General features: G+C 33.9%; 1 protein-coding gene across 1 annotated transcript; it reads left to right on the top strand.

The window, feature by feature from the left end:
- The first annotated feature begins 3,709 nt into the window (after positions 1-3,709).
- LOC145327997 (uncharacterized) lies at positions 3,710-17,774 on the top strand. The gene is made up of 3 exons (XM_080171527.1): positions 3,710-3,945; positions 14,285-14,356; positions 14,814-17,774. Exons 1-3 carry the CDS (start codon positions 3,931-3,933, stop codon positions 17,025-17,027), a joined length of 2,301 nt encoding a protein of 766 aa, XP_080027653.1. The 5' UTR covers positions 3,710-3,930; the 3' UTR covers positions 17,028-17,774.
- The last annotated feature ends 285 nt before the right edge of the window (positions 17,775-18,059 follow it).

Here is an 18,059-nt window from a genome sequence, read left to right as displayed (position 1 = left end):
TTATGCCGCTTAAAATGGTGTGCGGGTATGATCTGTACGTTCAGCCGTTTGGCAGCTAGCAGCCTTTAAAATTCATAATTTTTTAGCAATATTCGTTACCAGCAATATTTTACCGTGAACTGCAGTAGATCCGCTTTTTATATTACAAAAATATTTTAAGAAATATCCACAAAATTAGTGGCAAAATTTTATAAAAAAGGATGCATTTAAGAGAGACAAAAATTCAATTTTAAGTTTAATTAATAGAGATGCTGTTCTTGAAAAATAATTCCTAATCCTTCTAGGATTCACCAGGCAGAAAATTAACGATTATTTAGTTGCTTTCCAGCTATTACCTGATTCTTATAGGAGTACTCAATCAAAGTTTCAAATAAATAAAACGATTTTAACATGCCTAAATTAACAGTCACAGCTAACGCCACTGGCTACATTTCTTTTATTAAATATTCAAACAATATTTTATAGTTTGAGGAATCTACACTAAAAAATAAGACCCCAGTTATACAGTAGATACGCTACTCAATACGGTAGTAACAGGATGTTTATTTGTGTATGTGGCTGTCTGGATCTAAAAGATCTCGGAAATGGTCCGTCCGATGAGAACTGCATTTCTGGAGTGTTTCATGTATATTTTAGGGAGGTTTTATGCTATTTTCTTGCTAAATTCCATTAAAAAAAAAAACTAGATTCCCCTAAACTCTATAATGAGTTGCTGGATGTCAGAAAAGACATTTATAAAACTTCTCTGAAAAGTTTTACAGTCCAAAATTTGGACTAGCGATTTCTTAGATCTTTATTTCAAACAAAAATACCTTACTATTCTTACTTATAAGTAATAGTAATAATTGCTTCACCTCTAGCCTGAAGGGGAGGACGGAAAAGGTCAGTAAAATAGCCTAAAACCATATAGCATATTCTCTGAAAAGTACAACCCATTAGGACTAGCCGAGATTTTCCCTAGAATATGCCAGTAATTTCCGAGATCTTTAAAGCTTTAGACCTTACTACTTTGTTTTAGAGGATATTACATTAGATTTTAATACTATTTTATAAAGTAAGTTTTTAGTAGCTTAAGATTTCGATAACTACTGAACCGATTGAGTTCTCCATTTTATGAAAGCTTCTTATAGGTCCCTGGGTATTTTTTAGGCTATTTAATTTTTATAACTAAGTTTGGTTTTAGGCTATTTAATTACTTTCCTTACTCACTCAAATACAGATTCCCTAAATGCATGGGGTGCAACCATTTTTACTATTAAGTAATTTAAATTTGCCTCCAAAACCTTATATGTTATCATTTTTAGGTTCAAGAGACTTATATATGGAAAGCAACAATCTATAAGTTCAAATTTCATTTGACTAAGTAGAATTAATATACTAAATTGACTCTAATTTAGCATTTAATACCCAAAATTTCAATATTTTTAAACAACAAAATAAAAGGGGATTAAAATTGCGTAAAACACGTAGATTGTCGTACGCGGTTTGTACGGTTATAACGTCCTAAATATTGCTTGAATTTATAAAAACAAGGATGACAACATCCATAAAAGCGAAGCACTGAAACGGTAGGACAAACGGACATTAATACTCTTATAGTGTAAGAACTGAATAATCAGAATATAAATGTACAAGAGTCGAAGCAAAGTTGTAAGTAAAATTGTTGAAAAACTGCTTAATACAGAATAATGTTTATGGACATACTTACATTTTTAGGACTTGATTATAGAGTTGCTGCGCTTATAACATTATACTTTGATGTCCCAGGAATCAATATACCAAAAATCAGGTAAATCGGATGATTAGATAACATAAAAATTTGTTCTTAAAAAAGTAAAAAAATCATCATGTTTAAAATGGACGTACGGACATTCTGGTAATGATTATAGAGTTGCTACGCTTTCTAAATCGTACCTAACTACTACAGGAATCATCATGCAAAGTTTGAAATCGATAGGACAATTCTAACATGCCTAAATTAACGAATAAAAGCTATCTATCTCGGACGGACGGACGGACGGACGGACGTACGGACGGACGGACGGACCGACCCTAATTATAGAAAAGCTTCGCTTTTAAAAAGTATATTCTTTAAAAGTTTATAGTTAGTAATATATCTGGCATTTCCCTGTATAAGTGCGGACCCTCGCTCCATAAAGCGAGCGCTCCCCCTCTCCCTCTCTCCCTTATTCTCTAAACTTGTACACACGAATAAAGGGATACGTAAATGCGCGAAAAATCCAGATATTTTAGTTAAAATACTTATAAAATTGTAATGTAAAGAATGATTTTTAACCATACAATTGATAAAAAAAGATTTTCAATAATTTTAAAAGCGAAAATGTTAACAAATAACTTTAGACTTTAAAAGTTTTTTTTTTAAATTCTAAATTTCAATTAATTAATATTTTTGTCTAAAAAATAGTTGATTAAGAATAAAATTAATTAAATAAGTTTGTTTTCTTATAAGTAGAAATTTTATATAAGATTCTACAATTAAGTTTAAAAGCATTTTTTTGGTAATATAGCTAATTAAAAAACGTTAATATTTTTGATATCACTATATTCCTGTTAGCTTTAGCTCTCTCTGTCTCCCAACCTCCTATCCCCTTTCCCTTCTCTCTCTCGTTTCCTCTCTTCAAGCCTCTAGCTCTCTCTCTCTCTCTCTCTCTCTCTCTCTCTCTTCATTTAAAAAGGATCGTACGTTTAAAAATAAGAATTTTGTGTTTTATATAACAATACCTCTTACGAAATCAATTATAGATGTGTATTTCTTTTTCAAATCACTTTATCTATAAAAAGAAAAGAAAAATCACAAACCTACGTAATGTTTAAGCTTTTTAATTTCATTTGTCCATATTGAAATAGATTATTTCAGGAAAATGTAATGTAAAATTGTCCATTTTTTCGCTATAGAATAGCTTATAAACATATAGAATTTATGCAATTTTAAATAACAACGTTTTATCCTTTATTGTTTTGATTACTTCCAATAGAATTACCGGAAAATTAACTTATTTTTTTAATTAATTAAAAAATGAAAATATTTGCCTTTACAGTCTTTTTAATCATCTCCCCTCTCATTCTATTTCCCCATTTCTTATCTTTTTTCTTTCCCTCCCCCTGTCCCCTTTGCCTTACTCCATTCCATTTAGGTACGGGCGCCAAACATATTTTTTCAACGATTTTAGAAAATCCGCGCAAAGTTTCCGTTATTTTATAAATTTTCCAAGATTTTTCATAAAACATTTTGAAAATTTTATTTTGCAATAGAAAATATCAACAAATTGCCATAAGATTCCTAATTTTATTAAAAACAACTTTTTAGAGAACCATTTCAAAAATCCGTAAAATGCGGAAAAATTGCTATGCTGTTGATAACTAGTATCAAAGCAATTCTCTTTACCCCACTCCCATCCATAAAATTCCCTTTTTGGTCCTCTCCTCGTATGGCGACTCCATCTTGCTATTAGAGTGCCCTGCTGCATAACAACCGCTAAAATTACACTTTTTGTTATAAATAACACATTTTTTTATTGTATAAAAAAAGAGTATTTTGAAATCTCCAAAGTCGCTAGGGCTTATAGAAAAAAATTTATGTTTTTTGTCAGTAATTGCCAAAAGTCCAGAAAAGTTGCACTTTTAGCAGTTGCTTTATAATGAGTTCTTTGCTTATAACCTCCCCCCCGTCCCCCTCCTTTTCACCTTTATTCAGCGATCCCCCTCTCTCTTTTTTTACCCCATTACCTTATCCCTTCCCCCCTCTTGAGTATGAATCTATTCGTTCGGCGTTTATTACTGAATCAGACACCGTGCTATACAGACCTGTGTCGCGTGTCACTGTGATTTCTAAATTTTCTTGTGACGAACATTTTTGCTTGATTTTGCTGTATTTTAGCCATCTCCAATTAACCAGAGGAATGAAAAGGCATGCATGAGCCAGTGGTAAGTGATTTTTTGTGAATATTCCCGCGTTTTTACGTGATTTTAACGTATTTTGTGTTATTATGTGTGTGTGAGAATGAAAATATTGCAAGTGTCAAATGTTTTTGTACTTAGAAAAATTCTGAACCAATTCTCGATGTTATGGGTTATAGCATAAAACCTAACGTTTTAAACAGTGATTTATAACGTTATATCGTTATTTTGACTACTAAATCACTAAAAATGTGTAATTTTTTAATATTCATAAAAAATTAATTTTTTATATTTCTAAGTTTTGCTTTCTTAATTTGTAGTTTAGGTTATTAGGCGTTATTAAAAGTGGTTATGTGTGATTTGTTGACATATTGTGTGTCGTTTTGTTGTCAATTTATATAGTTATTTGTTTATATTATGTTTTATATTTAGTTTTTCAATGTAGTTTAAAAAGTTAATGTTAGATAGATTGAAGATAGATAGTTAGTTAAAGGATAGAATAGATTATTTGTAATAGGTTTATATAAAGTAGAGGATAGATAGTAGATAGATTGGATAGATAGAATATATACTAAGTTATATATTTTATAGAAAAATGTCTATAAGATAGATAGGATAGATACTTAGTTATTAAGTAGATAGATAGGATAGATACTAAGTTGTAAAATAGATAGATACCTAGCTGTATGCTAGATAGATTGGATAGATACTAAGTTGTAAAATAGATAGATACCTAGCTGTATGCTAGATAGATTGGATAGATACTCTTTTTAATAGTGGATATAAACTGAGCATTTAGATGGGATAGATTATTAGTTATATAATAGATAGATAGGAAAGAAATTAAGTTGATAGTTATACCGTTTGATAAATACTAAGCTATATACTAGATAGATAGAATAGATACTTAGTTACTTAGTAGATAGACACTTGGTTATATATTAGATAGATACCCAACTGTATACTAGATAGATAGGGTAGATACTAAATCATATTGTTGAAAGATACTTAGCTGTATATTAGATAGATAGGATAGATACTTAGTTATTTAGAGTAGAAAGATACTTAGCTATATACTAGATAGATCGAATAGATACTTCTTAGTTATTTAGTAGATAAATATATAGCTGTCTACCAGATAGATTGAATAGATACTTAGTTATTTAGTAGATTGATAGAATAGATACCCAGTCATAGTATTGATAGATACCCAGTTATATTGTTGATAGATACTTAGCTAAATACTAGATAGAATGAATAGATATCTATTCATATATTATATCCGGTATCTGTCTATCTATTATGTAGCTAAATAGCTATCCACTATATAACTGGGTATCTATCCTATCTATCTAATATATAGCCTAGTATCTATCCTATCTATCTCGTAAATAACTATCTATCTTCTACATAGCTATGTATCTATCCACTATATAAAAGAGTATCTACCCTATCTATCTAAGTATCTATAAATTATATAACTAAGTATCTATCCCATCTAGTATAAAGCTATGTATCTATCCACTATATAAAAGAGTATCTACCCTATCTATCTAGTATTATATCTAAGTATCTATCAATTATATAACTGAGTATTTATTTATTTTATAGCTGAATGTCTTATCTACTTTATAAATGATTATCTATCCAATCTATTTAGTATATAGCTAGGTATCTATCTACTATATAAGAAGATAGTTAGTAAGATTATAAATAGAAATACCTAGTCTTTATATAAGCTTAATTTTATAAAACTATATTATATGATATTGTGTTCCATTTAAAAAAGCATTTTATATGTAAATATTTTATTTTTAGTCCTTTTTCCATTAAAATTTAATAAAACTCTTACTTTTTTCTATATTTCATAGTTTTAAGATATAATTCTGAAAGTCATTAGGTTTTTCATAACTAAAACTTTCATTATTTGATTTGATTTTTAGAACTTTTTCCACAAGTTGTTTGTTTAAAAGTACATAGAAGAAGTTTTGGTTTATGGTATTAAAAGATAGGATGCATAAATACGCATTTTTACACACACACACACACATAAACACACACTAACAAACACCTTGTAGTAACCTAATTTGACATATCAAGAATTTCACATACCAAACTTTACGCATGCAAATACACACACACACACACACATACAAATACTACCGGCATTTAATAATATGTTATCCCCCACGCCCCCTATTGTGCGTATTTGTATTGCGTCATAATCGTATCGTGTGCGTCACCTTTTGATATTGGAAAGCATTTGATAAGCATTATGATAGCATCATTATACTACTATGTCATGGGAAAAAGAGAAAAAGGGGAGTTGATCAAAAGAGAGAGGAGAGGGGTTTTGATATTGGCTTTAGTTCATATCTTCATGGTGCATGGTGTTTTCGACCAGTAAAAAAGCAGTCTTTTTCAGTTATTATTTCCTTTTTGGCTAGCGGAAAATTTGGATATAAAACGAGTTTTTTTTATATTGAAATTCTTATTTTTCTACTTCAAATAATATTTAAATATTAAATTCCTTAAATTTAAAATTCATTGTATTAATAAATATTAAAAGGATTACGCAGATATAACTTTACGCAAAATTTAATTAATCACTAGACTAATCAATGAAAAAATGTGTACTATCCAATTTATTTCATTTTCCGCGTACTTTTTCAATCTGCCCTTCCCCCCACCCCCCAATTTATACGCATTTTTTTCTTCCCCCCAATCAATTACTTTTCCCACTTTTGTGGTATGTAATTATAATAATAAACAATCGACACACACACACACACACACCATTCATTTGCACTCAATTAGTGAAAATCAGCTGATTTCTAATATTGACGCAGAAAAAAGCGTCACTCACCCCCTTCATGCCCTACCCCCCCCCCCCCCCCAATACTCACGTGTGAAATGGATATAATGACTTTTGCAATTAGAGTGTTTGTCTGATCGGTTTTTCTTTCCCCCCTTACCCCTATTATAATAATACCCCCCCTCTCTTTTTCTTTATATATATCTATTCAATTCAGATGAATACAAATGGGGGAGGGGAGGGGGGGGGGGTAAAGATTTAAAAGGCTGTTGACTATTACGTCATAAAATGTCATTTATTAGACAGCTCACTACAGCTTCCGAAGGAAGCCTTAGAAACGCCTTAAACATACATAAGTAAAAAGCGTAAAAAAAGTTAAATTTTTAAATGATAAAAAAATTTTAGTTGCTTATTTACTAAGCCGTTGATTGTCTAAGAATTTAAGCAATTTTTGTTTTCAAGTTTAAAAGGTGTTTCCCAATGAACATATTTTTTTTTGTACTATTATAAATAGTTTAAATAGTCAATTGGAGAATTTAATCATATGCATTTTTTAGTCTAAATAGTTTACCAAAAAATTGCATGGAAAAAAACGCTAAAATATTGTAGTTTTCCATAGCATTTATTGAGCGTTTTTTTTCTATCCCATCTGGTTCATATTTTTTCCTTTACTTACACCTGAGAACGTAAAAAGCAATGAGTTCTTTTTCATTAGAAAATTATTCCTTCTCTCTCTCTCTTTCTTTCTCTCTCCCTCGCTCTCTCGCTCTCTCTCTCTCTCTCTCTCTCTCTGCGCCTTCATAATATTGTGTTGATATCATGATTCTTGGTTCTATTTTTGGTTCTGATCAAATCTTAGGTTTCTCTCTCACTCACCCCAACTCCCTCTCGGAGGGAGGGAGAGAGAGGTGCATTGAACCTCCGTGATGATTATAAAAAGGTGAGAGAGAGAGAGAGGGAGGTGAAACGATTTGTGTTCTAATTTCTATTTCTCTTCTCTTTTTTACACAAAGCTTAGAATATTTTTTTTCTCTTCTCATGGTTTAGTTTTAAAAGGACGACTTTAAATACATTTCTATCTTATTCTAAATTTTTTTTATAGTTTTTAAATCATGTAGATTTTAGCATATATTTTATTAATAAATACCCAAGTAAAGGCTTTTATCAGTGTCCCATTTTTTGCATAAAAATATGAGCAATTATGTTTTAAGATTTTGGAGAAAAAAAATTATTTTGAAAATGGTCTTTCTCTCGCCAAATATTGAGGAAAACTGAAACATTTTTCTGACAAAACAAAACAAAAAAGATTTCGCATCTCTCGTGGAAGTACAATTAATTTGTCAAAAAAGAAAAATAGGAAACAACAGTTGTTGAGCATTTGCAGGGGGGGGGGGAGCATTGCACATTTACATAGATCTAAGGGGGGGGGGGTTAAAGAAAAGGGTTGGGCCTACGTAAGAAGATTGCGTAATTGTCAGGTTGTATTTCACCATTTTACGATGTTTGTGCGTGTGTGTGTGTGTGTGTGTGTGTGTGTATGAATGTGTCAGTAAGCATTAACCAATACATGTGTATGTATAAAACACAATAAGAAAAGTGGACGGAGGAGAAAGTAAAGCAAGGGAGGGCAGAGATTGTTGGAGAGTTATATGTGTTGTCGCAAAACCTTTTCTTCGGGTTTATAATCTGTTGCTTCTGATATTCTTCAACAATAATGTGATTGTGCAGTCTTCTGCCTTTAGGACAACATCTAAAAGTTATTTCTGTCAATTTCAAAAATTTAAAAAGACCAAGATATCTAAGTATAAGATTTAACAATTCTAAGTCAAAAAATGTTCAAATTAAAGTTAGATTGAAACAAGTTAAAAGAATAGGTTTTTTTTTTGAAAAATAAGAATTTAAAGCTTGCTCTGCGACTAAAAATCTTAAAACATAAAGTTCTCTCTATTTTTCTATCTCTCTCTCTTTTTTTTCAAGTCAGCCTTGGAGTTTATAATATATTAGATATATATTATACATACATATATATATATATATATATAAATATAATATATATTTTAGAACACAGCTGCACTATAGAGTAGTTCTAGCCTCCTACCCCCCCCCCCCCTCCCCCAACCTCCTATATTATATCTCTCTCTGTGTCTCGGTCTCTCTATTTCCATGTGTACCGGCTCGCCTCTTACTTGTACAGTAGAAAAAGGGGATTGAATCATAAATAAAAATCTTGTACTCTTTTTTTTTTTAACCTAACCTAAATAATTTAGGTTTTCTTAACCCTATGATACAAAGAAATTTCAATTTATTAATTGGACGAGAACTGGTGGTTTTAAATTTAAGTTATAGAGTAAAGTTTTAGTCTATAACAAATTTGTTATTGGGTAAAAACTTGTATTTCTCTAAAGTAAAATGGTGAATCAGTCCCTTCACCTTTATCTCCCCTTCCCTCTCTGGGCTAGAGATAAGGGATCTGAGTGGGGTTGTGTTGGCTTGAAGACGGGGGCTAGGGGGAGGGCTGGGTAGCCAAGCTTTATAACATTCCTTAGTTGGACTATACATATACAGTCAGTCCGCCATTTTCAACTCCGATTTTGGGAGGAGGCAGGATTTGGGATCTATTTTTGTTTTTCATTTTCTTCCATTCTTTTCTCTAACTTAGATAATTTCAATACATCTAATATTTGAAAAGATAAGTTTTTGTTAAAGTTTTATAAAATATAAATTTTTTATTAGTAGTATAATAAAATTTATTAAATCATTTGAAGATTTTTTATATTAACTTACTATTTCTAACATTTTTCTTAAAAAGCGAAGTTATTAGTTGAGTCTAACCCTGTTTACTGCTTTATGTTTACAATTATAATTATTAGTTCTAAGAGGATGTCTTAGGGTCTTCGCAAAAAAAAAGTTAAGTTATCTTCCTCCCAAAAGTAGATAAAAAGACGGCGAAATATTTTTCAGCTCGCTAGAACTGTGTGTTGAACAGAGCTAGAGTTAGCTAGTATAGCTTCACAAAGAGACACCCTCCCCCCTCCCTTCTCTCTTTTTATATATTTTCTACTCCCTCTAACTTGTGTTTAATTCATGGTAACGTCATCCGGGGGGGGGGGGGGGGGGTGTGGAACGTCCACCTTAGCTGCACACAGGGGAAGGCGGCTTGATATATTATACTGGAATTTAGGTGGGCGGAGGGGGACGTGGGGATTTATGTGCCGGGGCAAAAAAAAGAGAATTAAGAGAGGGGAATATTTATAGAGAGGTAGATGTAAAAGGGGCGGAGGTAAAGCAATATCATCCTTCCTTTATGTACACTTTAAAAAAAGGAGAGTGAGGGATAGAGAGAGTTGTAGAATGAGAGAGGGGGGGGGGGGTACTCTAAGTCAGTCAGGCTCTGTAGAACTGGCTGTGCGTGGTGTGGTGGTACTGTGCTCTATAATATTGAAACTAGCCTTCACCCACACACACACACACACACACAGCCGCTAGGAGCTAGCTACAAACTTAGAGAGAGAATTATCAAATAAACACAGAGCAAAATACAATATACATAGGATATATAGGCAGATAATATTGAAAAAGAAAAGAGTAAAGCTCTCTATAGATAAACTTTTAATATTTTTCACATATTTCAAACTAAAATAAGAATTAAAATTTAAAAAAAATGACTAATTTGACTAAAAAAGAAAGAATTTTAATGAAAAAATATAGATATTAGAATAGAATAAAATTTGTAAAGTACAAAATGAAAAAATAAACTTCCCGGATATATTTTTAAAGCATTAATTCCAAAAAAGTAAATTTTGAACCTTTTTATCTCTTTTATTGACTGATTTTAATATTTCAAAAGAAAATTCTGTTTTTTTAAGGCCTTTTTGGTCCTTATAAGCATTGCTAAAAATCCGCAAATAGTTTTATTTTTCAAATATTATTTTGCCGCGCCTAGATTTTGCAGAGTTGTGCCATAGTGAAGTTGCCCGGGTGTAATGATTTAGAAATTGTAGAATCACAGCTGAATTTCAGTCTTAAGTAAGGTTACTTTGTACTGTCCTATTTTGGGGACTAATGGACTTTGGGAACTGTTTTAAAGTTGTGCAACGCCTGAACTCGCAGCAAGCAAGCAGTTAAGGAGGACTCAGGCAGCAAGTTTTTCTACTGTACTATTTAACCACAAGTAACCAGTATAAGAGGCCTGCCGCGCCGATACGCGCAATATAGGGGACAGGGAGTCATGTTCAATACTATTTTTAAGGCATAAATGACGTAAGAAATGTATTAAGAATAGCATATCTTTGGACTTCAAAAGCATAAAACTCATTTATTTTCCAGTATGGCTTCGAAACCGATTATTATTCGCTGGATTAGAACCGGTTCTCAGCCAAACTTAAAAATCATGCAAAGCATCGCATTTCAGACAATTTTTCACGAATATTAAGATAAGAATCATAACTTTCATGCCAGTTTTGTTAGCCCGGGTCTTTGGTAAATTATGTATTCTTTGTACCTAATAGTTTTAAACTTGAATAACGATGCACAAACAATTCTATAAGTCGTCGTTTAAATATAAAATTGCATTTATTGTAAATTTTTCTCACTGAATCATGCTCTTGCTAACTGATAAGGGTTTATAGCGCAGAGATAAGAAGCATTTTATTCTATGATTTAATATTGAAAATTTTCATATTTTCAAATTGTTTCAAAAGTAGAAATCTTCTACTTAAATAAAAAAATAAATTTAATATACAGAACATTTGAAAATCCTGATTTAGAAATAGCTGCGCTTGTATTATTGAGCAAAAAAATGTAGAAACATTATTACAGGGCTCGGCAGCCGTGCGTCAGCCGCGACTAAGCCTCAAATTTAAACCCATTTAAATGATTTGAAAAGCTTTTAAAAAAGCCCTATTTGGGTCAGATTTCGATTTTTAGTTGAAGTTTAACATTTTAAAAGGTTTATTTCCCTGAGGCTTATAGGCGGCTGGCGCGCGGCTGCCGAGCCCTTCATTGCTTTCAAAACTAGTCTATTTTTCCATCAAGCCACCAGTTGTCATGCAAAGTAAAAGTGCTTTCTTTCCATCATCCAAGGCCTCCTCATGGCACCCAGGGAGGGAGTGGACAATGGGCTGTTTATTACACTAGTCCCCAAAGTTTTACAATAACGTTTTCTTATTTGTCGGCTGAACAACTTTGGGGACTAATCAACAATTAAATTTTGAGTGTCCCAAGTGTTTCAACCACTAAATGTAATCTACAGAAGGGGTATTATTAGGGATGTACATTAATTTAGCGGCCATTGTCTTATCCCTTTAGATCCCTGGTCAGTATTATAAATTAATACCATTTACTTATATTTTAAGAAAACTAGGCCATATATAATATATGTATAGAAAAAAGTGTGTCAATTTTTGGGGGTCATTAAAACATAGGTTTTAGGCCATTTTTCTTACCCCCAACCCTCCAAAACGCTAGAAAAAAAAGATTTTTATTTTTAGATGGTTTTTAAACGTCACTAAAAATTTATTTAACGAATAAGATAGTATATAATATAGCAAAGAACGTCATATTTTTATATTTTTAGAGTTGCGCTCTCTTCTTTTTCTCTCTCTGAAATCTCTTTTTAAGAAGAACATTATCATTTTCTATGTATATATATTTACATTATATTATTGTAGTACTTCAGAAATTGTCCGTCTAAATTTTAAAGCTCTCTCTCTCTTTCTCTTGTGAGATATGGGTGTCCGATGAAATGTGAATTGTTGTGTGTGTTATAACTAAAGGTCATTCCTTAGACAATCAAATCATGAAATATCACAGTAAAAAACAAGTCGTATGAAGCTTGTTTTTGTAGTGTAATGTTGGGATTTAAAGGAACCGGCTCTAAATGGCATGGCCATATAGTATGGAAAAGGTGTATTTCTCTCAATACCTCTCAATGACTTACAATTCTCCGTTCAAATATAAACCCCGAGAAATTACGAAAATATCGAAAAGTTTTATTTTTAAGGAAAATTACCTTTATAAAAATCATATAAACTAGCAAAAATTTCCATAAAAGCTAGAATTAGATAATTTTAACATTAAAATATTTATCAATGTAACTAAATCTTATAAAATGCCTTTTTTTAAAATCAAAACTGAAACCCATTAAAGATTTTAAGTTTTCATTTAAAAAATAATGTAAAGTGTTAGTTTTAAAAATGCTGAGTTTTGCTTAGATCAAAATGTGTTTTAAAAGCACAGTCATAGACTTAAACTACATTTTGCTCAACTTTGATATAAAAAAGTATTACTCTTTAAAATATTTAGATTAAAAATTTTCATAAAATGCATTTTTAAGCCGGATTTTTAACTAAAACATTACATTTTATGCTTCAAATTTGTTAAAGTTTAAAGGGAACATCCTATATTTAAAAAAATCTAACTGTAAGCTCTTAGTTATATTTAATATCTATCTTTCTATCAGCTAAAAGCAGAGTTTTAAAGTTTATACTTATATTTCTATCTATCTATCTATTTCTAGCAGGCAGGCAGGCTGGGTGGAAATCCCTTGCCTAGCCTTACTGTGCCTCAATAGAAGGAGAATCATGGTTGCCGAAAAAATAATATTTTTTTAATAATTCCCCTCAAAAATTTTCTAAAAACTATAAATATCACTATTTCTATATCAGTTAAAGAAAAAATTTCCAATTCGAAAGACTTCGCTTTGACATTTTAAAAATAAAATTTACAAATAATCTTCTAAAATTTATTTTAAAAGATGCGGCAACCCAATCCCCCGGCTCCAGCAAATTACGACAGAAAGCTTGATAGAAATAAGGTGGAAGAGAGTAGAGTAAGTGGAGTAGGAGTAGGCTGCCTGCTAAAAGGGGAAACAAGGTTTTATAGGGACAACTGAAAGGTTATGGTATCTTACAGCAAGTTGAATTTTAGCAAAAATAATGTAGAACAAATCCTTAAATTAATAAATTTTCTGTCTAAATATCTAAAAGTTTGTTGAGAATATTGATTTTGAAATGTTTTCATTTCTTTTGTATAGTTAAACTTATTAAGGATTCGTTAATTTTATTTTGTACTTTTACTGTTATATTGATCATAGTCGGGTTGAACCCACACCCTAAGAGGAAAGAGAGTGAGGCAGTTAAGTTAGATAGAGGAGGGGGGGGGGGGAATTCTTTGTAATTGTAAGGAGGATCGATATTAAAAGGGAAGGGGAGATGAAAAAATATAAAAAATAAGAAGGGGGGGGGGGCATATTTAGAAGGGAGGGAACAGGACCTCATTAATATAATGTAGGGGGGGGGGGGAGAAGAAAAGGGTCCCCCTAAGATACAGAGAGCTAGTCATTATACTATGAAACTTAGATAAAAGTCACGCAACCTCACAAAACATTTATATTTATAAAACCTTGATAATGCTCTTTTAAATGGAACATAGTGTTTATACATCATCTTAATTATTATATCAAATCATGCCTAAAGTCAAAATGACTCAAAATCACGTATATTATAGGTAAAACTTGATGAAAAATATTAATTTGTATTTTTTTTTGTCTAGATTGAGGGTGAAGGGAAGATAGAGACAAAACTGACAATGCCTCCACATCTAGAAATAAACCAGTATACTAAGGTAAATATCACCCTATAACTTCATCTGACTGACGGACTAACGTACGGACATTGCGCAGAGTAGAGTAGCAGCACTGCTAAAATTATAGAACGCAATAGAAATATCGTTTCTTGCAGTATTATGTTCTTGAAGGCTTCTATTCACGCTTTCATTTTTCTTTAAGATTTTTCAGGGTGGAAGGGGAAATTGGGCTGTTTATTACACTAGTCCCCAAAGTCTTTATTATAAAGTTTCCTTTTTCTTTGCCATACAAACCTTGGGGACTTTACTTTTAATTGGTTGGTTCATTTAGTTGATTGTCCAAACGTTTCACCCACTAATTGTAATCTACAGAAGGGGTAATTTTGTGTGTCTCTATTGGGGATGAACATCAATTTATTGGCCATTGTCTTATCCCTTTGAAGATTTATAGTTTTAAACTGAAAAAAATATATTGTTTTAATTTTGTAATTTTTAGGTGACCATTGGCCTGAAGAGAAAGTTAGAAGATGAGCCGAGCTTAGCGGCCAAGAAGAGAGCCGACGGCCTGGACCAGCTAGACCAGCTGCCAGCCTGCTTTTCCAAGTCAGAATACCCCATTGAGTTCTCCCCGCCGCGAGAGGAAGACAACAGCCTGGTCCCTGCCGGGCTTGATACATCTACCGATGCTATAACAGCAGCCGCTGCTGAGGGCGTGATTACAACTACTACTCTTGTTGATGAATCAGCTAACATGCTTAGTATCAGTGCAACACAAATTGAAACGGCCAGCGCTGATATGGTAGAGCTTACTGCTGCTTGCAACATTCAAATGAATCATAATATTGCTGGCTCACCAAATGAAACCCAATCCAACATGGAAGTATCTCCATTAAGAGGTGATTCATCACTGGAAGTCAGCTGCTCTAGCAATACTTTTGTTGATGGGGGTGTTCAACAAGTCCCTGTGCAGGTCAACAAACGGTCCGTGGATGACGGGGACGACTCCCGGTTGAAGCGCCAGTGCATGCCCCGTGAATCCTGCCCGCCCAGCAGCCTGGAGGAGCCGCTGATAATGCCGCCAGAAAGCCAGGATGACAACAAAGAGAATCTAGTCTGCCTCAAAACCTTGACAGAGAAGCAAAATTTTGAATCAATCCTGCAGAAAACTCTTCTGGCAACAAGATCAACGTCTGACAACAGTTGCGGAGCTGTTGGCGGCAAAACTGACGGCACTAATAACGCTAAGGTCATTGTGGAACACCTGCCGAGCAGTGTGTATGATCTAGACGCACACCACCACAATGCGCTTGACGACGTGGCTGGCCTGGATGGCATTGATGATGAGGAGAGTAGTGATGATGAAAGCTCAATGTTCGACACCCCACCGCCTAAGACAGCTTATGATAGATTCTGGACTGCCAGCAGCTCGGGTATGTCGGGGACAACCAACACTGCGCCCCTAGTATCGACCTACCAGTTTTTGGAGCAAAACAACCAGAGGATTGAATGTGATGAAAACGGCAAGTCTTACCTACAACTTGGAACAGTCAATCATCACCATTTGCCTGTGACACCAGTGCTGCAGCCAAAACCTACCACCCTGACGCCGCGCAGATCGCCGCAGTTCCACCAGCCGCAGTCAATTTGCCGGCCATCCACTTTGCCGCCGCGCCCACCCAACCCAACGCCGCCTGTAATGTGCGAACATCAATCCATGGGCCTTGGAGCTTCTTTGTTGCCCGGCCGTTGCTGTTCAACCGCTTGTTATCGCCAACAGCGAAGCGACATGCTGGGCCTGAGCTTGCACAAGCTGCACACTGCGCGTCAACGGTCAGACTCGTCCTTGCGGCGATCTGTGCTGATCTGCAATATGCTGCGCTACATCGAGCTTGAGTCTACAACCGAACAGCGCCAGCAGGCGGAATGCATCGGCTACAGCAGCCAACAGGAGCCGATTGTCGGCCTGGACCACCAATCCCCGTACTGGAATTCTGCCCCCGTGGTACCTAACTTTTCCCCGCCGCCCACGCCCAACCCCTACCGGGATAATAACGGGTATGTGTCCAATAACGGAAGCAATAACACTTCTAATAACTCATCCTGTGAAAATTTTGACGCCCCCCTGAAAGACTTTAACTCAGCATTCCGCCAATCATCAACGCCCCTAGTTTCATCCCCAGCCATTCCATCAACCGGTTGTGTTAGTAGTGTAGCTATGTCATCAGGAGTGGCCAACAGCCAAGTGGCCGTGTCCCATCATGATATTGCCACCACCTCTCACCAGCATAACATGCACCATAATAATACCCATCATAGCAGCAACCACATCACCACATTCTCAACCACGCCATCATCAATGTGCTCATCATCAATATCCACCGTCACAAACATCAGCTCAACCAACAACACGTCAACATCATTGGACGACGACGGATCGCGGGGCATCAACTGGAGCTCCGTGTTGTCCCTGACCTCCCAGACAGAGCTGGATCCGCTGAACAACAACAGCTGCTACTCGGACTCGAGCAGCCTGGGCAGCTGGACCAGCTCCGGCGGCGGAGCCGCCTCCCTGTCAGACCTTGACTTGTCACAGACCAGCTTCGAGGACGTTTCATCATGGAAGGTGTCGGCCGGTGGCCTTCCCCAGTCCACCAACGACGACCTCATGAAGACCTTCCCTGAAGAGAATTTGTTTGAGTGTGCCGCCTAGAAGTTAGTTACCTCTCCCAGGACTAGTTATTACTACAGCAGCAGTAATAATGCACAAATGTGCTATATTAGACAATACAATGCGAACAGGAATTGTTGTATGTATTATGATAACAGACACTTGTACCGCCAGTACAGATACATACAACGCAATAATAATATTCCTTACTATGTGATAAATAATATAAAACCTGCTGCTAGTAACAAACGGGAGAGGTGTAGAAAAATAAGAAATAAGCATAATAGCAATATACATTCAGCATAAAGAAAAAGAATCAAAATTAGCTTTTGTAACAAATTGCGCGAGCTTTCAGAATCTTAAAACAAATACCTGTTTCTTCTGTAGTACACAATGTACACTTAGAGTACAAACTGTACACAATTTTCTAGGCAACAAAGACAATTATTTGCAACACAAGCGTAGCTGCAAGCAAAGCACACTCAAACGAATGACTGAATCTGTGATAAGAACAAAGTACCTGGATATGAAAAAATTTTATCTAAGCTTATTTTACATATTATTAATAATGATATTGTAAAAATTAATCGTAGTAATAACTTAAAGATTGTACAGTTGTACACACATGAATTTAAACATTGCGTCCATTTAAAAAAAAAAATTATTAATTTTTTTGGTGCAATCTGCGAAAGAAATTGTTATAAAGTAATAATATTATTAATATATTCATTTAGTCTTGTCATTTTTTCATTATATTATATCTCTAAATAAAAAATGAAAAATCTGAAATTATTTTTGTTGGTCAATGTTATTTTATTGCATTGCTTCTCTATAACTACGTCTGTTCGTAAAAATATAAAAATTATAAGAAATCGTAGATTTTTGTATTTTTAAAATGATACTTTACTGCAATCTTTTCTAACATTAATCACATGAGAAAGGAAATTGTTGTTAAAATGAAGTTTTATGATAAAAGGGCCAGAATTGCTGTCTGTGATTGAACTAAAGATATCTGTAACCACTGGATCTATGTGGTCCTTGCATAAATTTTTAAAAGCGAAGCTTTTCTATAAT

Source organism: Acartia tonsa, chromosome 9 (assembly GCF_053477335.1).
Source record: "Acartia tonsa isolate MP-2025a chromosome 9, ASM5347733v1, whole genome shotgun sequence".
Classification (NCBI taxonomy): Eukaryota; Metazoa; Arthropoda; class Copepoda; order Calanoida; family Acartiidae; genus Acartia; species Acartia tonsa.
This window is presented reverse-complemented; position numbering and strand designations above follow the sequence as displayed.